This window comes from Zootoca vivipara, chromosome 8 (genome assembly GCF_963506605.1).
Source record: "Zootoca vivipara chromosome 8, rZooViv1.1, whole genome shotgun sequence".
NCBI classification, from domain to species: domain Eukaryota; kingdom Metazoa; phylum Chordata; class Lepidosauria; order Squamata; family Lacertidae; genus Zootoca; species Zootoca vivipara.
This window is the reverse complement of record NC_083283.1, coordinates 85242118-85267601: the sequence shown is the minus strand read 5'-3', so window position 1 is coordinate 85267601 and position 25484 is coordinate 85242118. Positions and strand designations below refer to the sequence as shown.

Sequence of the window (25484 nt, the reverse complement as noted above, 5' to 3'; positions counted from 1 at the left end):
GACAGTAAATGTTGAATTTCCCCAATCACAAATAAAGCAGGAAGAGGGGGTATAATTTGAAGTGCAACAGGGGCATGCGTGGTAGGAATGGTGATTCTTCATCGTCACCTACACAACCCTAGCCATATGATTGGGTTAAGTCTGCATTTGAAGACACTAGCTTGCCCTTGATGTTCTTCCATATGTTCAGATAATGTCAAAGAAAAATCCAGCAATTCCACGATTTGTCCTTATTGTCTGTAAGCAGACATCATTCTGTGAGAGGCCAAATGGTGTGATAGCTGCATGACCTAGGTAGCACAAAGACTTTATTTATTCGCAACAACGATGCTTTAATTGATGTATGATTATCAGTGTGCAGATCTGCGAAGGAAATACATGGTTTACAAAACGGGAAAATTAATTTAGTTAAAAATCATCATTTCCTTGGGGATTTAAAAATCATTATCTCCTGAGTAGTATTGAAACGAAGAGGAACAAACAAATGGTTGAAACATATTCTTAGTCTCCAAGAACCACCAACCCCCCATGTGGGCATATGAGGAATCTTCAAGAAACTCCTAAAGAATCTACTCATTGAGAGCACAGTTCCCAAATTCAATGCTAGTGCTGTTCAGAAAAGAGCATTGTGTGTGCATGACCTCCCTTTTACTGCTTTCTGCACACACCAGCAGAAAACAGATTAAGGAGATCTGATGCTCCAATCACTTCTGAACTTATATCTTCTATGGTGGAAGACTATGAAAAAGGGTGGCCCCAAACAGTCAGCAGAATAGGGCTGGCGTTATATCGATATACAGTGGAACCTCGGTTTATGAACACCTCAGTTTACAAATTTTCGGTTTACGAACACCGCAGACCCATCTGGAACGGATTAATTCACTTTCCATTACTTTCGATGGGAAAGTTCGCTTCAGTTTATGAACGCTTCAGTTTATGAACAGACTTTCGGAACCAATTGTGTTCATAAACCAAGGTACCACTGTATCACGATGTCTGAAATGAGGATGGAACCATGTAGGGGTGAATGACTACACTTAATAGATCCAAATGGACAACGTTGGCCTTGGTTTCAAGATCTACAAATGTTATTTCCAATAGTTATAGAATTGCAGTTGACCTACCTCAAAGCACTTGGGATTGCTATGTTGCCTTGAGCCCCACCACTACACCGTCCCTTTAGAAATACGTTGCCACTCAGTTGGACATAGAAAGGGACAGGAAATACAGTTTTAAGGAGTATCAGAAAACTCACAATCATCAAATCCTCAACCTCCACAGAAATGTTATAGTCACTGGGAAACTCAATCCCACCACCAAGAAGTTGGGAAAACCTTGAAACCTGCAACCTTGAAACCTCCACCATTCTCCTTCCGTATGCAATGAGATGTGTTGACCACAATCCTCCAATCAACTATAAGAAACATCCAGAACCCTATGAGAAGTCACAGGACTCCTTCCGGTTCATCGGCAGCACTGGCCGGCGAGGTTTCCTCGAGCTCTGAGGAACCTGGTTTTGCGAGGGGGGGAGCCGCAAGAGCAACGCAGATCCCCACAAGAGCCCCAGATCAAGCATTCTGGGGGCGAGAGAGCTCGGCAGAGCCCCAAAGCGACCCCTCTACTCTCCGGTAAGCTCTAGTACAGGAGTGTCAAACTCAAATTCATCGGGGGCCGCATCAGCAGTTTGGTCACCCTCAAAGGGCCGGTTGTGTCTGTAGGACTATGTGTCCACTCTTTATTATCATAAATTATTGTCACTGCATTCAATTATTACTGTTTTTTGTAATAATGTAAGCTCATTCCCGCCCCCACGCGGATCACATTCCTGCGTCGTGGCGCGTGTGTGGGAGGGGATGTAAACGAGGGAAATTTGAACAAAAGGTGGGGATCAACGGCTTCCGGGGGGGGGGGGCTCAACTAAACCTTCGGCAGGAAGAAGAAAGCCACTGCTGGAATTAAAAACCTGCAGATGGAAAGAGAGCTTCCCTCTCCCGCCCTGCGCACACCCAAACCCCGCTAGGCAGGATGCCACACGCTGCAACCCACCCCATGCTTTGGAGAGGGGCAGGAACATGTGGTGCAGCGCCAACTCCCTGCTTTGCTTTTGCATCCTCCCTCCTTAGCGCCAGAGTCCCTTCCCCTCACGCTGAGGGAGGGCAGCGGATTCCCCGAGGAGGAAGGCGGCGGCAGCCCCAGCGGACGTGCATCTTCGCCTCAGAGCTGCTCTTCCCCCCACCCGCGCTGTTGTCTTCGCCGCCGCCTCTCCCTACCGGGACTGCAGGCAGAGGAGGCTTGAAAACCTCCCCCCCCCAAAAAAAAATTCCCCTCCCACCTACTCAAACCGTGAGGTGACTCCATCTGGAGCCCTACATCACAAGGGGATGAGAGGAGGCAGCGGCAGAGCGGGAAGAGCAGGAACCCGTGCCGTCGTCGTCGCCTCCCTCCCGGCCGCCCTCCGGCGAGCAGCTCCGCCGGAACTGAGAAGCCAAAGGGCGGCTCGGGGGTGGGGGGCAGAGCAAAAGCCAGGCACCCTCCCGAGAGTCTATGAGGAGAAAACGGGGGAAGAGGGAAGAGAAACCCGGCTCCATCAAGAGAGCGGCTGTTGCACTTCGCCTACTTCCCCCTCAGGCTCACTCTGCGTCCCTTTCGTCCGCCCGCTCGCCCACCTCCCGGATGCAGCCGAGGAGAGGAAGGGAAGCGGCGGGAGGCGGCTCCCCAGTGCCGCCTCACTCGCTCTCGGAGACAACAGCAAAGCCCGCCCCCCAAAAAATCCAGCGCTGCTCCGTCCCGGCACCAACTTTGCCGGCGGCGCCTGTAGGACTTTCCTACCTCCTCGGCGGGCTTCCTCCTCCTCCTCCTGCATCTCACTTCGTCTGGCCGCTGTGCCACCGCCTCCCTCAGCCTCATTCAAAATTGAAATTCCCTGGCCAAGGCAGTCAGCGCGGCTCCAGCACCCCGGCCTCCACCTGCAGCCCTGTTCCCGGTTTTGACCCTCGGCCAATCGCAGGCTCCAGAACTAATGTCAGTGGTAAGTGTCGGCGGCGGCTACGCGGGCCACATGACGAGGTCTGGCGGGCCGGATTAGGCCCCCGGGCCTTGTGTTTGACACCCGTGCTCTAGTAAGAGCCCCGTGAGCGAGCGGAGTGGAAGCCGTGGGCGCCATTTTCGAGCAGATCGCTACCCTCACAGAGTGAAGCTCCGAGCCGGCAGCGGAGAGCGGTGAATTTTTCAAAAAAAAAAAAGATTGAAGAAATTGGAATCCGTGAGTAAGAGGAAATTTAAGGAAATTTTCAGTTTAAGAATTGGCCACGGGGAAAGATTTAAACAGGAAGTCGATCTCCCCATTGAGAGAACTGTGACACAGTAAGCTTGCCCTTAGCTGGAAAGGTGAAAGGAAATTATTAATTTACCAAGAATTGGACCTAAAACCTTCCCCCTGAGGCAGGTAAAGGGGAGAAGGGTTGAATCTACTAAATTCCCTGCAAAATTTCAGTGTTGTTCAAGGAAAGCCAGATTCGGGTCCATGGAGGGATCAGTGAGTTGATTTTATGATATTACAATAAGGAATTTGTTTATTTCTTTGAGACTGAGAACTGCCAACTTTGAAGTGAGTGTAAAACTCAAGACTGTGTTTAAGACTTTTAACAATGATCTTTGAGACATGATTAAAAATTAAAATGAGATTATAACCAGATCGGATATAAAAATGGCGTTTGAAGTTTTGAAATTTGATCCCCGTCATTTCCGGATTTGTAATCTGCTGTATTCCCATGAAATTTGAGATGTCCAGGATGTCTGTAGTTACAACATCATCGCAGGAATTGGACTTGCAAAAGGTACTTTTGGAGCTTTTGGACATTAAAAATGAACTGTACATGAGCAACCAACAGTTGTGCGAAAATAATAAACAGCTGTGTGAAATGAGAGAAAGGAATTGTTTGGAAACTGGAATTGGAAAAGGATTGACAATGAAGAGAAGGAAGATGGTAAATTATCAATACTGGACAATGTTGTTGAACTTAAAGAATTTAAAGAACTTAAAGAAGAGGAGGAAGATGAATGGTATAATGTTCCACCAGTGAGAGAGGGGGAACAGGATACAGGCTTGACCCAAGGAGTCCTCAAAGAAGAACCAGTGTGGATTACTGTCCTCCTAGTGAGAGAAGGGGGGCAGGGTACACACTGGGACCAGAATTTAAAAAGGGAAAAGAGAGAGGCTGGACTGGAATATGAAAGTATAATTAGAATGGTTTCGATCCACAGCACTCAAAAAGAGTGGAAAGGTAGCCGGCAGGTGCTGTGCAACAGGTGGAGAATTGGGGAGGCAGCAGAGGATGCTTAAGAAAGTTTGGTGGATGGGTTGGGAAAGGGTGGGAGTGAGTGATATTAATATTTGTTATTTTTCTGGATTGATTTGGAAGGTCCGAAACTGGTATGATATATGGAATTCGCTGAAACGTCTGGGAAACCCTTATCCAGGGGAAGGGGGGGGGATGAATTAGCTGTTTAAGTGTTATTATTATATAAGAGTTAATATTTGAATTGCGAATCATTTTTGGTAAAAATGTTAAGCCAAGGGGAGAAATAAAAGACAGAGGAAAGGGAAATTAAAAATTATTTGATTTGGGAAAATTGATTAATTATAAGCGAAGGTAGTCGATATTTATAGAATAGAAAAGTTGAAATTGAAAGATAATGAGAAATGTGTTAAAATGATTTAAGATAACAATATGAAAACTGCCTAAATGATATTATAAAATGGACCCAGTGAGGGGGGAGTCGAGGAAGTCCACAATGTTATGAAAAATGAAAGAATTGATATGTTTTTCATTTTTTCATTTTTGATGTTTTTTATATATAATGTTACTTTTAGTATGCTTGTATTTTTTGTACTTTTTGTACCCCATATGGTTTGCTTTCCATATGGTTTGTTTTTATTTCTTTTTGTTTTTCTGTTATAAAATTTAATAAAAAAAATTTAAAGAGAGACATCACAGGACTCAGTGGAAACCACAGGAGGTGGTGAGGGTGCCACAGCACCTACAAACAAAATCCCTGGGAACAAAAATGCAATAAGGAATTAAACTGGCAATTTGCAGCCTTTTCATTCAACCCCAAATCAGCTGGTCTTGGTTGGAAGGGGGAGCCATTTGCTGCTCTGCCAAAGGAAGCGAATTGTCTGGGGTGTGTTTTAATTTAAATACTGTATCTACCATCCAGCTTACATGGGGATCACATGCCCAAGTAATTCAGTCCTGATCCAGCAATGTATTCTCCAGACCATTCACTGGGCCCAAGAGGGACCCAAGTACAGGTACATCTACCACACTCAAGCATCTTGCAGCTGCCCTGGTGCTCACAACTTCAACTTCACTCTCTCCCAATAACCACAGTAAAGCACTAGCTTCCCTCAAACACCAGTGGCCTCCCTGCCCAGGGTAACTTTGTGTGTGACCAGCAAGACACTTTTCCCATGTGTGTGACAACGTGGTCCTATGCCTCTGAAACAACTCCCAAGGCACCTGGGGAAGGAAATGGCATTCCTAAGAAGATGTAGAGGACAGGTGTTGTGTCAAGCATTAAGCTCTTTGGCGGATCATACATCCTTTTTCTATGACCATGTGGAAGGGTAGATGGAAGCCTCTAACTCTAATCTGGAAGGATCATCATTCATCTCATTTCTCTACTGCTTTACAGTATATTGTGAAGGAAAAAAACTCAGTGTAGTTTACAGCCTACATTAAAACACCAAATAAAACAATCCAAAATAAAACAATACCAAAGAAAGTCAGATATAAAGTACACGTTAAAATTAGCAGGAAACTAAAATATTATACATTTCAAAATAAGATATTGCAAAGGAGGTCAGCCACAGAATGTGCACTGAATGTAGCAAACTTAACAAACAAACCCTGAAATAAATCGCCTCTACATTAATTACCGCGGGCATTTAGACAGAGAATACATTTCCATGAGAAGGGAGTTTGATAACACCAAAATACTGAGTGGGAGAAGAGAGCGGGGGCGTCTCCCATTGTTTTCGCCGCAACCTATTCTGGGTCTCCCGGTGTTTCCAGCAAGCGCCGCGCAGAATTCCAAGGAGTCCCCGTCCAATCCAGAAGCAAAGGCGGGCATGCCTCGCGAACCAGGCATCTGAAGGCAAGAGGCGGGCGCTGAGCCGCGGAGGTTAACCCGTTTCTGGCGCGTCAGATGGATGAAGTGGTCTCTTAACCGAGCAGCTACTCGGTCAGCTGGCGGCGGCCGGGGGGGGGGTTGTCTCCGAAGAAGTCTGAATAGGCAACCCGTCGCCCTCGGGTTAACTCTTGCGCTACCAGAGCCGGGCACCAAGACATGCCCATGACATGCCCTGGGGTCGGGTCTGAAGAAGGTTTTCCCCTGCCGTTTCCCCAATCTGACACGTGACTACAACCCCCCCCCCAAAAAAAAACCACATTCTTTTCTTTTTAGGGTGAGGGACCCGCCCCGCCCGGGAGACCCCGCACTTACGCTGCTGTTTTCGCCCGTCCAGTGCACCATCGCCTGGTTGTGCGCCGCGTCGCCTTTGAGCACGAAGGAGGTGGTGAGCAGAGAGGCCCCCTCCGGAGGTCCCCCGGCGGCGGCGCGACCCCGCAGGCCGGCCGCCTCGTCCCGCGGGCTGCCGCCGCGTCTCTGGCGGCTGCTCCGGTCCGGCGGGCGCGCCGCCCAGGAGGCGCCCAGCGCGAGCAGCAGCAGCAAACGGAGCGGAGCTGCCCGGCTGGACGCTCCTCCGCGCGCCCCGGCAGCTGCTGCTGGCGCCATGCTCGGCCTCCGCTGCGCCGCCGCCGCCGCCGCCGGGCAGGGATGCGAGTCTGGCAGCAGCAGTAGGCGAGGAGCGGAGGCGGAGGACGGGGGGGAGCGAGCCCGAGATGGAGGCGGGAGCGTGGCGCGGTTGCGCGGCGTGGGAAACAACGTGCCAGCAGGGCTTCCACGCCCAGTCGAGGCTCAGCGCCGCCCTCTGCCGGCGGGCCCTGCGGAGCCCCGGAGCGGAGCCGGCCGCCTGCCTGCCCCGACGGCTGCTCGCAGCAGGGCTGCAGCGGGACGCGCCGGAGCAATTAGACTGGAGCCCCGCGCCCCGCGCCTGGGCAAGCGAATGTCTCCTCTCAGCCTCTTCTTGCCACGGCCGGCCTGCCCAGGAGGGCAAGGGGAGGTGGCTGCCTCAGGCAGCAGGATCCACAGGGGCAGCTGGTCCCGTCGTGGAAATTGGCTTCCTCCACCAGCGCCAGATTTGGAGCCGTGCGGGCGCTTCACCCGCACCGACCCCAGAGCCAAGGAAGCGCAATATAATGATTATGATGCCTATTTATTCTATTTAGGGGGGGCACCAAATTTTGTCCTCACTCAGGGTGCCATATATATTACAAAAGTCCGCCCCTGCCCCCCCCCACCTCAATGGGATTTGAAATCCAATAAATTCCCAGGAGTGCCCCCTGTCAGTACAGTATTTCTTTTTGCCATTATGCAACCCCCAAACCAAGGAGATAAGTAAGTATACAACCTTTAGAAGACATCTGAAGGCAGCCCTGTATAGAGAAGTTTTTTTTAATGTTTAATGTTTTATTATGTTTTTATATATGTTGGAAGCCACCCAGAATGGCTGGGGCAACCCAGTCAGATGAGTGGGGTATAACTACTACTACTACTAATTATTAATTATTGAATAGGATGTCTATTTTCATCAGAGAAATGTTGGAGCGTATGGTGTATGCAGCCACAGTGTGTGGGCACCATGGAGAGCGAGGGGGCTCCACCATCAGGAAGTGAGGCTGGGAGCTTGTCCATTCAAGCATGGGCTTCAAGGAAACTCCGGACAGAACCTTAGAGAAGATCTTTGCAGCAATTGTGCCCATGAAACAGTTTGTGTGAAACAGTGTGGATGCTGAAGCAAGTGGCCTGAACCATTCTCCACCCACCCCCCCACCCCCAAGGCCAGATCTCTCAGTTTACAAATGGAACACACTCAATAGGAAGCGGAACATGTTCCGCTTCCAAGGCAAAGTCCACAAACCAAAACACCTACTTCCGCGTTTGCAGTGTTCTTAATCCAAGTTGTTCATAAACTAAGCTGTTCTTAAACCAAGGTACCACTGTACATGCCTGTACCTGTTCACACCCCTTGGATGTATGGAGAGCCCCTCTGTGGACGTAGTACCCCATGTTGTATAGGCTAGTGTTTAAAATGCCCCAATGTGGTTGGCTTTTTTCATCCCTCCCTCAAGTCCATGGGAATATGAGGGTGAGAATCTGTTTTGCTCACATACCCATGACATACCTTTCCACCTCACTGTCTTAAAGATCCTATCCCTGCTTACAAGTGAGACCATCTGCTGTTGTGTTTTGGGGCAGGAGGCCAGGGCACCCTTTTTGCTTCATAAGCAAGGGCGCTCTAGGCTGATCAGAAACGGAACACAAGGCGATAATGATGCCCACAAGCCTCATGAGTGAAGTTCCCGTGGGGTTGCAGGCTGTCAAAAGAATCAGAGAGTAGAATGATGGGTTCTGAGAAGAAAATCAATGGCAGGCGCTGAGTAAAATGCCATGTGTGAGAAATCAGTGAGAAGGCTTATATGAAAAATTATCCTTATTGACAATGAACTCTGGAGGAACTGCCACAAATAAGTTCCAATATACACTATGTTATTTTCAGGGGTAACTTCATGTCTATTGAGGGCTAGTGTGTATGTTTGTTTTTAAAGTGGTAGTAGAGTTCCAGTATCTTTCAGTTGATTCCTGTGGTCTTTTAGATGGATCTTACTTTTTACATGGGGAGGAAGGAAGGAGGATGCCACACAATAGACTATTTCCACCTGTCTGCTATGTGCATTCTCCACCCTCAACTCCCATATTTGTTGGCACATATTATATTTGATCCTCTTAGGGCCATTTCTCACAACAATGTCTGCATGTGGTGGCTATGAGAAAACAGCAGCTCAAGCTGATTTCCATTCATTTATTCCAGGCATCCCCAAACTTCGGCCCTCCAGATGTTTTGGACTACAATTCCCATATTCCCCAACCACTGGTCCTGTTAGCTAGGGATCATGGGAGTTGTAGGCCAAAACATCTGGAGGGCCGCAGTTTGGGGATGCCTGATTTATACCAATCACTTGTTGAACACAGTGCTGAATCCTGCTGCCACATGTCAGATTTGGATTTTGCACATCACTGCCACCAATCCTCATTTAGAGTGGGTTCAGTGTTAGAAACTAAGATATGAAAGCTAGGAGCTCAATGGCACGTAAAACCTAGGTTATGGGTGCCACAACAGAATGTCTAGGTGCACTTTTTTTATAAGAATAATACAAAGCTGAAAATGAATGAACTGCAGCTAAAATCTTATGTTTGTTTTTCACGTGGTCTAGTCTTCATCTGAAGACTGCAAAAAATGGAGCCATGCTTCCCTTGCCTGCCCCTCCTAATATTCTTATGAGGGTCCCTCAAAACACTGCCTTCCGTAATGTCAGCTGAGAGGTAGAACCTATCGGCTTGCCTGACGCTGCAGCAATATCTTGGAAGTCCAGGGGGAAGTTCCTATGCCCCCCCACGCCCTTAGTGCCAGCAGTGGCAGTTTTAATCTGAAACCTTAGGCACAGTCCTGCGCCCAGAGCTCAGAAATGCTTGTGCTAATGAAATTCCCAGTCACAAAATGTGCCTAGAACAATGGGAGTTTTGAATACTGAGTAGGTTGCACTTACATATCAGAAGCTGAATCTAGTCTGTAGAAGGATGAGGGGCAGCAAACTGAGCTTCTATCTTAGAAAGACAACGGCCTTGTATGGGAAATAGGTCAGTTGCCTGTTCTGGATGGGGCTGCATTCCCTTCTGAAGGAGAAAGTCTGCAGCTTGGGGAAACTCCTTCATCCATCTTTGTCACTATCTTCGTGCCTTCTTTCTCCCAAAGGAAACAGAAGAACAAATGAGGATTTTAAATGCAGAAATTTCATCTCAAGAAATTATAGAAGCAATAAAACAAGCAAAGACAGGGAAATCTCCAGGGCCAGACAGAATAACAGCCAAATACTATAAAAAAAACTGAGTGACCAGCTTGTGAACCCATTGAATGATGTTATGAATGAAGTTCTAAAAACAGGTGAAGTCCCAGAAACATGGAAAGAGGCTTATATAACTTTAATACCAAAACTAGATGCTGATGTAACATTGGTTAAGAATTATAGACCTATATCCTTATTAAATAAAGATTACAAAATTATTTGCATTTGTGCTGTCAAGTAGATTGAAAAAAATCTTAAATATTTTATACATTATGATCAATCTGGATTCCTACCAGGTAGACAAAGATAATATTAGAAATGTATTAAATATTATAGAGTACCTGGAAGTGAGAAACAAGAAGAAAGCAGCACTGATGTTTATAGATGCTGAGAAAGCATTTGATAATGTTTCTTGGGACTTCATGAAGAAAGTGATGGAGGAAATGGGATTTGGAACAAATTTTAATAGGGGGCTACAGGCTGTCTACTGAGAACAAAATGCAAAAATAATTGTAAATCGGGTGGTAACAAATAGATGTAATATACAAAAAGGAATAAGGCAAGGATGCTCGTTATCACCGCTGTTGTTCATTTTGGTTCTGGAAGTTTTGACAAGAAAAATAAGAGAAAATAAAGAAATATTAGGAATAAAAGTTTTAAAAAATGAGCATAAATTAAAAGCCTTTGTGGATGATTTGGTAATTATGGTTGAAGATTTTAAAAAATCCCTTCCAAAAGTAATGAACATAATACAAGAGTTTGGACAAGTGGCAGGATTTAAATTAAATAAAAATAAGACCAAGCTGATATTTAAAAATGTTAAAGAAAATGAAAGCAAATAAATAGCAGAAATGCTAGGGATAGAAGTACCGTATGTTGTTGTTTAGTAATATCCGACTCTTCGTGACCCCATGGACCAGAGCACGCCAGGCACTCCTGTCTTCCACTGCCTCCCACAGCTTGGTCACACTCATGTTTGTAGCTTCAAGAACACTGTCCAACCATCTCGTCCTCTGTCGTCCCCTCAATCTTTCCCAACATCAGGGTCTTTTCCAGGGAATCTTCTCTTCCCATGAGGTGGCCAAAGTACTGGAGCCTCAGCTTCAGGATCTGTCCTTCCAGTGAGCACTCAGGGCTGATTTCCTTCAGAATGGATAGGTTTGATCTTCTTGCAGTCCATGGGACTCTCAAGAGTCTCCTCCAGCACCATAATTCAAAAGCATCAATTCTTCAGCAATCAGCCTACTTTATGGTCCAGCTCTCACCTCCATACATCACTACTGGGAAAACCATAGCTTTAACTATACGAACCTTTGTTGGCAAGGTTATGTCTCTGCTTTTTTAAGATGCTGTCTAGGTTTGTCATTGCTTTTCTCCCAATAAGCAGGCGTCTTTTAATTTCGTGACTGCTGTCACCATCTGCAGTAATAGTGCAGCCCAAGAAAGTAAAATCTCTTACTGCCTCGATTTCGTCCCCTTCTATTTGCCAGGAGGTTATGGGACCAGTGGCCATGATCTTGGTTTTTTTGATGTTGAACTTCAGACCATATTTTGCGCTCTCCTCTTTCACCCTCATTAAAAGGTTCTTTAATTCCTCCTCACTTTCTGCCATCCAGGTTGTGTCATCTGTTGATATTTATTCCGGCAATCTTAATAGAAGTATACAAAAGTATACAAAAGAAGTATACAAAAAGGTGAAATATTTGGGTGTATGGATAACAGCAAAAAATATGAACATATATATAGATAACTATGAAAAAATGTGGCATGAAGTAAAAAGAAATATGGGCATATGGAACAGGATGAACCTTTCTTTATTGGGAAGAATTGCAGCAATAAAAATGAATGTACTTCCAAGGATGTTATTCCTCTTTCAGACAATTCCAGTAATAACGGAATGCATGCTTCAAAGAATGGAAAAGAGAGATTTCAAGATTCATCTGGAGTGGGAAAAGGCCAAGGATACAGAGAACAATTAGTAGAACAGGAAGGGAAACTTAAAATGAAAGAATATGAAGAAATTAAAGAGCACCTTCAAAGGTGGTTTCACCATGGACAGTTAAAGGATGTTTTTAAAGAGGATAATAAAAAGGGCTTCTCATACTCGGTTTCCAAATTCCAAATTGTTAAAGAAGACATATAACATCCTTTGGAGTGGGAAACTAAGGATGAAGAAGTAAAGCCAGTGATGATAAAATGGGCACAAGATATAGGCCATAATATACAATTTGATGATTGGATAAAATTATGGGGTTTTGTTGTTGAAATTTATGGATTGCATACTGTTGAGGGAGAACTACATGAAGATGATGTATAGATGGTATGTATCACCAGTTAAACTAGCAAAAATGTATAAAAATGAAAAGAAGGAGTGTTGGAGATGTGAGGCTGAAGGTACTTTTTGCCATATGTGATGGGAATGTAAAAAAGTAAAAACATATTGGGAAATGATATACAATGAGTTGAAAAAAGATGTTGAAAATAACATTTGTTAAACAACCAGAAGCCTTCCTGTTAGGTACAGTATTCTAGGTCAAAACCTGCTGAAAGAGAAGAGGACGTTATTTATGTATGCTACTATGGCGGTGAGAATTTTGGTAGCACATAACTGGAAGACACGAGAAATTCCAACAAAAGAGCAATGGCAAGCGAAATTGATGAACTATGCAGAGATGGCAAAATTGACGGACAGATTATGAGAAAAGGACAACAGAGACTTTGAAAAAGAGTGGGAAACACTTATAATATATTCGCAGAAAGAAAATAAGAATATGGACTTGATGGCCACATAGGCTTTCCAAGATGTATAAAGGTGTGCAAAATACTTGCTGGAGATGTGAGGAAGTTGGCGATTTGTTCCATATCTGGTGGAAATGAAAAAAAATTAAATTATTTTGGAATGAAATTCATTTAGAATTGGAAACAATATTTTCAAAAATCACCCAGAGCGTATCTGTTAGGGATCACAACTCCAGATATACCTAACAAAATTAAGAACTTTTTTTGTATACCTCTGCTGCAGCGAGAATTTTAGTGGCATATTATTGGAAAAGTGACCTAGTAAAAAGGAATGCCTCCTCAAAACTGTAGATTATATTGAGTTGGCCTTTTTATCAGAAAAAATAAAAGAAAATCCGAGAAGCAAATTTGTAGAAGCGTGGAACAGCTTTTTATGTTATTTAAAAAAGAGGTGCGATCTTAACAAGGTTCATGCGTTGGAATAACTCTCGTAAGAACATGTTTGAAAGAATGTGAACAAAATGAATTACTGTATAAGATTAAAGTGGTTTTTGATCAGTTAAAAAATAATACGTGTTAATCCTATGTCACCCCCCTATTTATTATTGAATCAAAGGAGAGTTCGAATAGGGAAGTCAACGTTTATTTATAAATTAAGCTATTATATTATTATCTAAGGGAAAAGTTGAAATGAACAGTTTGAATGTATTACTTTTTGTATCAAGAAATTATATGTTATACTTATTGTATATACGTACCAATATAATTTCAATTGATTTGTTGTTATTAAGATTTTTGCTAATATTAATATTGGTAATCTTTTCCAAGGAAAGGGCGAAAATGTGTTATACCCTGTTTCCCCTAAAATAAGACATACCCATAAAATAAGCTGTAGCAGGATTTCTAAGCATTTGCACAATATAAGCCATACCCCCCCCAAAAGACATAGTGATAGGCGCAGTTCTGTAGGGTGCCAAGGAAGAGGCGAGGCTGGACGCGTGATTACAAAATAAGATATACCCTGACAATAAGCCATAGTGTGTCTTCTTGAGGAAAAATAAATATAAGACAAACACGGTATGTATGTTATTGACATATGAGATGTTTTTTTAAATAGAAAACAAAGTCAATATATTTTTAAAGTATTTTTTATTAAAGATTTCTTGAGTTACAAAGGTGTGTGCAGTGTCAGTTTCATTTGTTAAGACACTAAAAATTTTTAAAAAACAAAACAATAAATTCGTAGATTTCTCAATTGTTGCCTAATGCTGCTGCGTTGGGAGAGCAACAACGGGTCTGACTGAGCCCAGAAGTTAAATGCCAGTGTGAGTCTACTTATTAGATCTATAGCCGCCCTTTGCTCAACTCTCGTTTGACTCGCAATTAGTACGCTATCAAAAGGCGAACTGCAGGCCCGGATGTCGACATGCCCTTTTGTTCCCTCCCTCCCAAGCACGTGATTCCGAGGGCGTGGCTGATTGGCTGCATGATCCGGAAAGAGAACTCCAGTCGACCTGCCTGATGATTGGGCAGAGGCTGTTGGTGAGGTCGTCGTTGATTGGCTACATGGCCCACAAGGGGGAGGGGCCCGCTCTACCTGCCTGCTGATTGGGCGGAGGCGGTTTCCGTTGGCGCGTTTGAGGTCGGGGAGGGGAGGAGGCAGAGCGGCAACATGGCGGCGGCAGCAGCGGCGGCGGGAGCTGTACGGTCCGTGTGGCGGCTGGCGGGGCTGTCAGCGTTGCCAGGGCGAGGCTCCTTTCTCGTTCCGCAGCACCCGCAGCGGTAAGGCGGCAAAGGCCGCGGGACTTCTCCCCCCGCCGCCCTGGAGAGCCGGACGCGGGTGGGTGGGAAGGCCGGGAGGTCTCCGCATGCCTGAGGCGAAGAGGCAGCAGCGGGGGGCGGGAAGCCAGGCCCACATCCTGACGGTCCCCAAGTATTCCCCCGTCCCGGAATCTGTTTTTATTTATTTTACATATTTTCTGTTCGTCGTATTTAATCCCTCGTTTTCTTCCAAGGGACTTGAGGTAGTTATCCCCCTCCCCCCCCGCGCTCCACAACCACCCTGTGAGGTAGGCTAGGCAGAGAGAAGGCAGCTACTGGCCCCCAAAGTCACCCCCAGTGAGCTTCACGAGTCCAGTGGCAGAATTTGAACCGTGGTCTCGCTCAGATCCTAGTCCATTACGTCACGCAGCCTGTCGTACTCTGGGAGGAGGTGATCTTTCCCGGTTTAGTTTTTCTGCGTGGGCGGGGTGGCGGCGGCTGCTATTTCCCCCCCCCCCCGGTCCTTTTCTCTCTTTCTCTTTAGGCAGTTAAATCCTTTCAGATTCGCCTTTGGCCAGTGCTTGGGGAAGTATTAAAAAGCTTTCCGATACCCGATCCACCTTAACAGCAAATGACTTAATTCCTTTTGAGCAGGGATTGTCTGCCTTGCACGTGCCAACGGGACGTTTCTGAAACCAACGTGGGCAATAGGGGGTATTGGTTCACTTAAATATGCTGATAGTTTAGAGCAGAGCTCACCATCCCCAGGTGAAACACAAGGAGGGACAGTATAAGTCTCTTTTATCCTGAGTGCATTGTATCTTGTGAAACCCTGAGATCATTAGATGAAGGATGGTATATAAATATAATAAATAATAAATAATACTGTATAGGTATTGTAACTAAATGTGAACTAGCCCTAACTTTCCTGGGAGAGTTATGTACTTGGCTGTGTTTTGCAGCAATCCTGTACATTGTAGACAAGGAATCTGTGGCCCTCCAGATGTTGCTGGACTAGAACTCCCATGATCCCTGCTGGCTGGAGCTGGTGGGAGTTGGAGTCTGACAGCAACTGGAGCACTACAGGGGAACCACACCTGCTGTACATTCATATCTGGAAGTGATTCCTGTTGGGAAGGTGGTGAAATTTATGAGAAGACACTTAAAAGGACTGTGCTGCACATCTGTTCTTCAAAAATTAGTCAAACTTTTAAAAACCTTGTATATGATTATACACTTTTTTCTAGGTGTTCTGTTCCTAATTGAGAAGTAGTGAGGCCTGTTTATGCATGATTAAATGTTAAAAGGTCAAGTTGTTTGAAGGAAGGTTATCCCTCTCTCTTATGTGTGATTTTTAAAATATTTGTTTTTATTGATATCTGCATACCAGTCTGTCACCACCACAAGGGATATGGACTGGAAGGATGTGCTGCAAAAACTGTATTGTGGTTCTTGAAGACTGAGAACCTCAGTAGACATTTCCTTTTCCAAGAAAAAACAACAAATGGTTTATTGGATTGGGCTCCCATTATGTATAATCTTTTGACTATTAATATAGAGTTTTGCCGCATGGAATTGTATTCAGTGTGGTGCTAAAAAAATCATTTTAGCAGCATGCATTTTTGCTTGTCTGATGTAACAACCACCCCCTCCCCTCCCTATATACCATTTTGGGGATTCTGATGAGTCATGACCCTCCAGAGAAGATTTGGGGATAAGAGGTGGCAATGTGCTCGGTCTTAAAAAGTTGCTTTGAGTTTTACTGAACCTGATATTGTTTCAGGACTTCTCAGCTGCTTTGCATAGTGACACAGGAGAAAGGCACTGGACCAAACTTGGAAGAAGATCCAAACCAGATTCGACATGAACAAAAATCTGATACTGGCTCTGCTGAAAAGATGTTAATAGAGGAAAAGGCCAAACTAGAAGAACAATTAAAAGAAATTACTGTAAGACTCCTTTTGGTTTATATATTTGTGTAGCCCTTGAACATCAGATAGACAGCGTATGCATATTACTTTTCAGTAGTTTCCTTTAGCAGTTGCCTCTTGAAAGTGCTAGCATAATAGAAGTGAGAATGTATAGCCTATATAACTTAAATGTCTTGAGACTACTGCGCTCTGTACATGTGGTCATTAATTTCCCCCCACTGGTGAACCAAAGTTAGATTTCATTTTTGTCAAAAGGAATGGTTAGGGTTTTCTCTTCTTTTTTTACCATGTATCCAGTTAATAAAAAAAGAGGAATGGGACTTTTATCTTGTTTACTTAAATGGGCTCTGGTGCCACAAAAATAGGGGTGTCTCATGGTTTGCTGATGTTGCTTTTAATAATGCCAGATAATTGTAGGATTTAACAGCATAGCAAATGGCTGAAGTAATATCTCTCCCTTTATATTTCTGTCTTGCTTTTAATCATTATCCCCTCACTTGTGGGTCACAAGATGTATAAATTTCTATTAGAATCATAGAGTTGGAAGAGACCACAAGGCCCATCCAGTCCAACCCCCTGCCAAGCAGGAAACACCATCAAAGCTTTCCTGACAGATGGCTGTCAAGCCTCCGCTTAAAGACCTCCAAAGAAGGAGACTCCACCACACTCCTTGGCAGCAAATTCCACTGTCGAACAGCTCTTACTGTCAGGAAGTTCTTCCTAATGTTTAGGTGGAATCTTCTCTCTTGTAGCTTGAATCCATTGCTCCGTGTCCGCTTCTCTGGAGCAGCAGAAAACAACCTTTCTCCCTCTTCGATATGACATCCTTTTATATATTTGAACATGACTATCATATCACCCCTTAACCTTCTCTTCTCCAGGCTAAACATACCCAGCTCCCTAAGCCGTTCCTCATAAGGTATTGTTTCCAGGCCTTTGACCATTTTGGTTGCCCTCCTCTGGACACGTTCCAGCTTGTCAATATCCTTCTTGAACTGTGGTGCCCAGAACTGGACACAGTATTCCAGGTGAGGTCTGACCAGAGCGGAATACACTGGTACTATTACTTCCCTTGATATAGATGCTATACTCCTATTGATGCAGCCCAGAATTGCATTGGCTTTTTAAGCTGCTGCATCACACTGTTGACTCATGTCAAGTTTGTGGTCTACCAAGACTCCTAGATCCTTTTCACATGTACTGCTCTCAAGCCAGGTGTCACCCATCCTGTATTTGTGCCTTTCATATATATTTTTTGCCCAAGTGTAGTACTTTACATTTCTCCCTGTTAAAATTCATCTAGTTTGCTTTGGCCCAGTTGTCTAATCCTTCAAGGTCATTTTGAAATGTGATCCTGTCCTCTGGGGTATTAGCCACCCCTCCCAATTTGGTGTCATCTGCAATCTTGCTCAGGATGCCCTCAAGCCCATCATCCAAGTCATTGATAAAGATGTTGAATAAGACTGGGCCCAAGACAGAACCCTGTGGCACCCCACTAGTCACTTCTCTCCAGGATGAAGAGGAGCCATTGATGAGCACCCTTTGGGTTTCGTCAGTCAGCCAGTTATAAATCCACTGAATGGTAGCATTGTCTAGGCTGCATTTTACCAGCTTCTTTACAAGAATATCAGGGGGCACCTTGTCAAAGGCCTTGCTGAAATCAAGATAGGCTATATCCACAGCATTCCCTTCATCTACCAGACTTGTAATTCTGTCAAAAAATGAGATCAGATTAGTCTAACATGACCTATTTTTCAGAAACCCATGCTGACTTTTAGTGATCACAGCATTCCTTTCTAGGTGCTCACAGACCGTTTGATTAATGATCCGCTCTAGAATCTTTCCTGGTATTGATGTCAGGCTGACTGGGCGATAATTGTTTGGGTCCTCTCTTTCCCCCTTTTTGAAATAGGGACAACATTTGCCCTCCTCCAGTCTGCTGGAACTTCGCTTGTTCTCCAGGAATTCTCTCAGATTAGTGCCAGTGGTTCTGAAATCACCTTTGCCAGTTCTTTTAATACTCTTGGATGTAGTTTATCTGGCCCTGGAGACTTGAATACATCTAAACTAGCCAAGTATTCTTGTACTACCTCCTTACTTGTTCGGGGCTGTGTTTCCCTTGCTGAATCATCTGCTCCATGTTCTTCAGGTCGGGCATTGTTTTCTTTTTTGGAGAAGACTGAGGTAAAGAAGATATCGAGGAGTTCTGCCCTTTCTCCGTCCCCTGTTCGCATTTCACCATCTTCTCCTCTAAGTGACCCCACTGTTTCCTTGTTCTTCCTTTTGCTACGGACATACCCATAAAAGCCCTTTTGTTGCTTTTAACCTCTAGCAAGCCTGAGTTCATTCTGTGCTTTAGCTTTTCTGACTTTGTCTCTACACGTGCTGGTTATTTGTTTGAATTCCTCTCTGGTTGTTTCCCTCTTTTTCCATTTTTTGTAGATAACCCTTTTAAATCTTAACTCAGTTAAACGTTCTTTAGATAGCCACCCTGGCTTCTTTAGGCACCTTCCATGTTTCCGTCTCATTGGTATTACCTGAAGTTGTGCTTTTAATATCTCCCTTTTAACAAACTCCCAACCATCATGAACTCCCTTCCCTTTTAGTATTTCTGTCCATGGGATTTCACCTAGTGTTTCCCTAAGTTTTCTGAAGTCGGCTTTATTAAAGTCTAGAATTTGAGTCTTGGTATGCTTGGTTGCTCCTTTCCGCTGTATAATAAACTCCAGAAGAACATGGTCTCTCCCACCTAATGATCCTGCCACTTCTATCCCACTAACCAGGTAATCACTATTGGTTAGGATCAGATCTAAAATGGCTGATCCTCTTGTTGCTTCTCCCACTTTCTGGACAATGAAGTTGTCTGCAAGGCCAGTGAGGTCATCTGTTCCAGGAAGGCATCATCTGTGTCCTCAGTTTGGCTTGGGGGTCTATAGTAAACTCCCACAATGAGATCACTGTTATTTTTCTCTCCCTTAATTTTGACCCAGATACTCTCAATATGGCTTTGAAGTTTAAAATCTTTTCACAGGTATACACATCCCTGACATATAACGCCACTCCTCCTCCTTACCTGTTTGGTCTATTTCTCTGAAATAGATTGTATCCCTCTATTACTACATTCCAATCTTGAGACTCATCCCACCAGGTTTCAGTGATGCCTATTATGTCGTATTTAGTTTGCTGTACCAAGAGCTCAAGTTCATCTTGTTTATTTCCCATGCTCTGTGCATTAGTATACAGACATTGAAGACCATTGATCATTCCCCCATGTCTCTTATTTAAGGATTTTTTCCTCCCACCACTAAGTCTGCGTGCTGTTTGCTCCATTTGGTCCTTGACATTTGGGTGATCATCTTCAGCACTTGGTAGACTCCTACTTTCAGAACCACTATCTCCCTCCCCCACATAAGTCAGTTTAAAGCCCCCCTGATGAGGTTTTTGAGTTTCATGGCAAAAACATTCCTCCCAACCCTTGTGAGGTGCAGCCCATCACTTGTCAGAATTCCATCTTCAAGAAACTGCAGACCGTGATCTAAGAATCCAAACCGTTCCTTCTTGCACCATTTGCGGAGCCAGTTGTTCACTTCCCCTATTTTCCCCTCTCTCTCTGTGCCACGTCGTTCAACTAGGAGGACAGATGAGATGACAATTTGTGCATTTAATTGCTTCAACTTCCTGCCGAGAGCCTGATAATCACTTTTGATCTTCTGAAGGCTATTGCTTGCAGTGTCATTGGTTCCCACATGGACCAAAAGGAAGGGGTATTTGTCAGTGGGTTTTATGATTCCTTGCAGCCGTTCTGTTACATCTTGGATCCTGGCCCCAGGGAGACAGAACATCTCTCGAGACGTCTTATCAGGTCCATAGATCACTGCTTCTGTACCCCTCAGTAGGGAATCCCCTATTACCACTACACGCCTCCTCATAGGCTTGGTCGGGATTCTTCCATGTGCTGTCCCTTCCAAGGTCACCTGCATATTCCTGGAGGACTGACACATCACAAATTCAGTGTATCACTTGGAGGAAAAGACAACCCTTTTGATCCAGGAGCACAGTTAGGATGGTGCGTTTGGGGGACTCATTCATTCTTTGTCTCCATTTCCTGGAATTTTTTAACATAGGCAGTTGGTTTTACATTTCCACTGTTTATTTTCCCCCTTCTCCAGGACAAGTATAAACGTGCCCTGGCAGATGCAGAAAATATGCGACAAAGAACTCAGAAATTGGTAGAAGAAGCAAAGTTATATGGTAGGTGTAGGCTGTATTTGTTGTTACTAGCACTAGAACACCACATTAAACATAAATGAAAACTGAAGCTTGTAAATTCCAAAATGGTACTGCCACTCAGCGCATATGCTATGCTGCTTCAAGTGATCTAAAGACGTACTTTTTTCAGCTGGTGCATTGAATCAGTGAGCATAAACATGATTCTTGTTTGCTTAGTAAGCATGACAGAAAATATACAAGTGAGAGCAAGAACCTCTGTGGGCCATTTTGTGATCAATGTGACATCATCATGACACCAGGTAAATCCATTTCCCTTTGCACATGTGGTCTGAAGTCAAAAACAATGCAGGCAAAGGCTTGGGTTTGCAGGTGCTGATGATCAGTTGATTGGTGGCACCTGGAAACCCTGCTTACTTTGCCCGGGTGATTTGAAGTCATACTGCACAGCACACAGGTAAGCTGCAGTTTCACTTCTCCCAGACTACTCCAAAGTCATAAATGTCAGGTGTGTGTGACTTGGGGAAACTGGCCTCAGATGTGAAATTAGGACCTCCACTGAGCCTTAATAGGGATGCCAGGCTGGAAATTCACCACTGATCTTAACTATAGAAAAAAGAATTTCACAAGGTGGAAATTTTTGCAGCTTGAATTGCTTACTGCTTTTGCCCAATACCCCTTTCAGTTAAATTTTCAAGAGACGACATTGGGTCATTGTACAGAGCAGGAAAAATGCACATGTTTATCATATACACTGGTACCTTATTAAAACTTAGGCTTGAGGGTGGTTGTGAAAAGGGTTAAGTTACTTATCCAAATATATTTTCATTAACATATGGCTAAATCTGAATTTAATGGAGATTCAGTCGCACATCATTTTTTGTATTGGTAATACTTGATAATGTATCTTTACTGGTTGTAGAAGCTAATTTGATATATGCAGGATGATTTAAGATGTGATGATTAGTTAATGTGATTTCAAGATCCAATTTATATTATGAACTTTTGGAATTTGCCTGGGATAATGGATCGAGAATAAAATTTAGAATGAGTGATTTAGAAGAAGAATATTGATAAGATTTAGAAGTGCTAAATTAGTTATAAAGAGAAACGTAGAAGGGAGGACAGGAGGAAGTCTATAGAGATAAAGAATTGCATTTGAACAAAATAGTATTATATATAAAGCTAAATTTTGATGTTATTAGTGTTCAATTGTGTTTATGAATTGCTATATTTTTGCTCTTTTTTCTTTTTTCTTTTTATTGCTGTATTTTTTATTTTTATTGTTTCTTCTTTTTGTCTTAATATAAAATCAATAAAAAAAATTTTTAAAGAAAGATAATGCATCTTTACCATATACATGCCTGAGCTTTGAATCCTGGAAAGAAAATATAAAATTAATGGTTCCTTTCATTGTCTGATGAAATGTTGATGCATCTCTAAGGATTATCTGAAATTTTATTTGCTTTTCTTGCTTTAGGAATTCAAAGTTTCTGCAAAGATTTGCTGGAAGTTGCTGATGTTCTGGAAAAAGCAACAGAGAGTGTTCCCAGAGAAGAACTCAAGGATGAAAATCCACATCTCAAAAACCTTTACGAAGGTCTTCTCATGACTGAAGTTCAAATACAGAAAGTGTTCACCAAACATGGCTTGATGAAACTGAATCCTCTTGGAGCCAAGTTTGATCCCTATGAGCACGAAGCATTATTCCACGTTCCCATGGAAGGGAAAGAACCTGGCACTGTTGCTTTAGTATCCAAGGTGGGCTATAAGTTGCATGGCCGTACTTTGAGGCCTGCTTTAGTAGGTGTTGCAAAGGAACCATAGCTGTCTAATCTTAGAGTGCCACAGAACTAATAGATGCCCAGATAAAGACCCACTAAACATAATGTGGGAGGCTAAACTAAATGGTGGAAGAAGCTTTAATGCCAATGAAGCAATGTTGAAATGTGTTTTTAAAACGAATACCAATAATGTGGTTGGGAATGCAAAGTGAGTGGTATGAATTGCAAGCGTGAGTCATCTGTATCCTGTGAATAATATTATGGTGATTAATGAAAGGTATTCTGCATTGTAATTAGGCAATTTAGTAACAAGAATAATGCCATGTAGATTGTTCAGAATGAAAATCTTTGATCTTTTCAGTGTCGTGTTCTGTGTACAAATTAGCATTTTTGCTTATTCTTTTATGAATACAGAGTTGGACACCAGCCTAGTACTAACTTAAATAGCTTCTGTTCCCATGGAAAGCATAAAATTTGTATGTCACATAACACAAGTATTTGGTATAAGTGCTGTTAGCCTTTTCTATATTTAGTTTAGTATTGAATCACATTGCACGACCTTGAAATGACAATTGAGCTAGAAGAGATGTATTGAGGCCATTGCAAAGAAAAGAATAGCAAGTTCATTTAGTAACTGCTTGCAGAAACACAACCAAATTATTGTTTTAAGAGTTCACAGACATCAGCTAGTTTTCATTGAAACCAGTATTTTTTAATACTTGCTGTTCCCTGCGTGCTTCATCGAAGTCCTCTGGCACAAAGAAGAGTCTGAGGTCTGAGGCCGTTGACATAAAATAGGAGCACTTCATCTTCTGAATTCTTTATGATACCTGGGGAACAGCTTGTTAGGGATTTTGTTTTGTTTTTTGAATCCTGCCAGTTAACCTTCAGAATGTCAAACGATCCCTACTGGATCAAACCCAAGGCCTATGTAGTCCAGCATCCTGTTTCCCAAAGCTGCATACCAGATGCCTATAGGAAGTTTACAAGTGGGACGTGAGGACAGTCTCCTACTCCAGTTGTTCCCTAATGGCTGGTATTTGGAGACCAGGTGCTTCTGAGCCTTGAGGTAGCATATACCCAGGGGTGGAGAACTGGATCCAGCTGGTGGACCAAGTTTGACAGGTGGGGCTGCCCATCAAATGTCCAGTTTCTGCCCACATGATTTTAAATGAAACTGCAGACAAAACAGTCTGCAAAGTGCTTCTGATCACCGGCACTTGAGAAACCTTATGATCCAAGCTCCATTTTTACTTGCTCTGTACATGACATCAGGCATGTCTGGTGTAGAGCAGGTGGGCATACTGTGGCAAAGTGACCTCATGGGCAAAATGAGGAAAATTGGTGGCCTTAATTAGGCCTGTGGTCTGTGGCTTCCCTACCCCTGCATACAGCTATTGTGACTGGTACTTATTCTGCATGAATTGGTCTGACCATCCTTTTAAATCCAGCAAAATTGGTGCCAGTGTTACAGATACTGCAAATGAAACAATGATCACATTTCCACTTTTTTCATGCTTCTTAATTTCTTACGTTTTCTTTTCTGTATTTGCATTGATTTCCACCAGATGCAAAGTCAAATCAGTTTTGCAATATTTGATCCCAATATTTGGGATGGTGATTGATCCTAACAAGGATTAATGTACAAATATTTTTACATCAATCAACAGATAATTAGGAAGGTGCATGCTTTGTTGCTTTGCCAACAAAATGGCAAACATATTTTAAAAAATGCTTAAATAATCTGACGTAGGCAGGTTACATCCATGCTTGCTTGTCTTCAGGCCTGAGCCTTGTAACACCACCTGCTCCTAGACTAGGGATAGGGAACATTTTGCCCCAGTAGGCTTTCTCTCCCCATCCCTGCAGGCCAAGTTCAACAAGCAGATGAAAAGAAGCTTTCTAAAAGTTTTACTCCCGCATTTTTGGGTTCTTGCCTATAAACAAACTGTCCAGAACAACCATTGCTTTTTTCTGGCGGTACTCAAGGGTACACAGCACCAGCCCCCCCTCCGCCCCCCCAAAAGCACCGAGAACAACACGCTCAACTTTTTATTCCTGTTTTGGTTTTACTTTTTTAAGCTGCAGATTTGATAAATGGGTAAAGCCCATTATCTATTTTTAGTGACAAAACTTTTTTTATTAACTTAGGTTGGTGACTTGTACCAGTCTCCTGAACTATACAGCATAAAGTGAGAGTTGTTTTATTAAGGGGGAGGGGAGCCGTTTTCCAGTTAATGAGTTTGATTTGGATAGTGGATAAACTTGCAAGGAAAAATGTCACTAGTAAGTACTGGATGGTGATTTATGGTGACAGGCCTTTTTAATTGTTCACTTCTTGAGCAAACAAGCCCCAGCGCTGAAGTATCAAACTAAGGAAACAAGTGAGTTAAGCAATGAAACGACTCGAGGGCAAGTACCACCACATACTTGTTTAATTAAAGTAGTTTAAACCAGTGTTTCTCAACCAGTGTGCCTCCAGATGTTTTGGGACTACAACTCCCATCATTCCTGACCACTGGTCTTGCTAGCTAGGGATGATGGGAGTTGTAGTCCCAAAACATCTGGAGGCACACTGGTTGAGAAACACTGGTTTAAACTAATAGGAGCTAGATCCTAGGGATGGAAAGTCTGTAGATAATCTAGTTTTCATCTTCTATTACCTGTTGTGCTCTCCTCCCCCCAAAAAAAATAAGGTCCACTTTACCTAATTGGCTGCATCAACAGCTGAGGAAGCTTAGCCAGGGCAATAAATTTGGAACACTCTAGTGAGGGAGTCTGCTCCAAAAGTGAGAGGGAGCTCCAGTGATGAAACATCAAGCTACAGTAACAAGGGAAGTTGAGCAGTAGGGTGAGGTTGACACACTGAAGAGGTCATGGCATATTGCTCTGTCACTCTCCTTAGTGACCTAACAAAAACCAAGCTCCCAAGTAAACTGCCTCAGTAAACAGCAGCAACAGGTATTCAAGCGGAGAGCCAGCAGGGTTGTGGGGGATATCCAGTGTGTCACAAG

At 43.6% G+C, this 25484-nt stretch overlaps 2 protein-coding genes across 3 annotated transcripts in view; one reads left to right on the top strand and one right to left on the bottom strand.

Annotated features, from left to right (window-relative positions):
* The window catches only part of SORCS2 (sortilin related VPS10 domain containing receptor 2), a 131117-nt gene extending 124252 nt beyond the window's left edge, over positions 1-6865 (bottom strand). The window contains exon 1 of one of the 2 annotated variants that reach the window (XM_060278152.1): positions 6508-6865. In XM_060278152.1, the coding sequence (XP_060134135.1) occupies positions 6508-6798 (291 nt within the window). In that variant the 5' untranslated portion in view covers positions 6799-6865. The remainder of the gene's footprint in view (positions 1-6507) is intronic. The other variant, XM_035103573.2, reaches the window with a different exon arrangement.
* Positions 6866-14428: 7563 nt separating this feature from the next.
* Positions 14429-22827, top strand: GRPEL1 (GrpE like 1, mitochondrial). The gene is made up of 4 exons (XM_035103506.2): positions 14429-14549; positions 16312-16477; positions 20629-20710; positions 22167-22827. The coding sequence occupies exons 1-4, from the start codon at positions 14440-14442 to the stop codon at positions 22511-22513; spliced, it is 705 nt and encodes a 234-aa protein (XP_034959397.2). The 5' UTR covers positions 14429-14439; the 3' UTR covers positions 22514-22827.
* The last annotated feature ends 2657 nt before the right edge of the window (positions 22828-25484 follow it).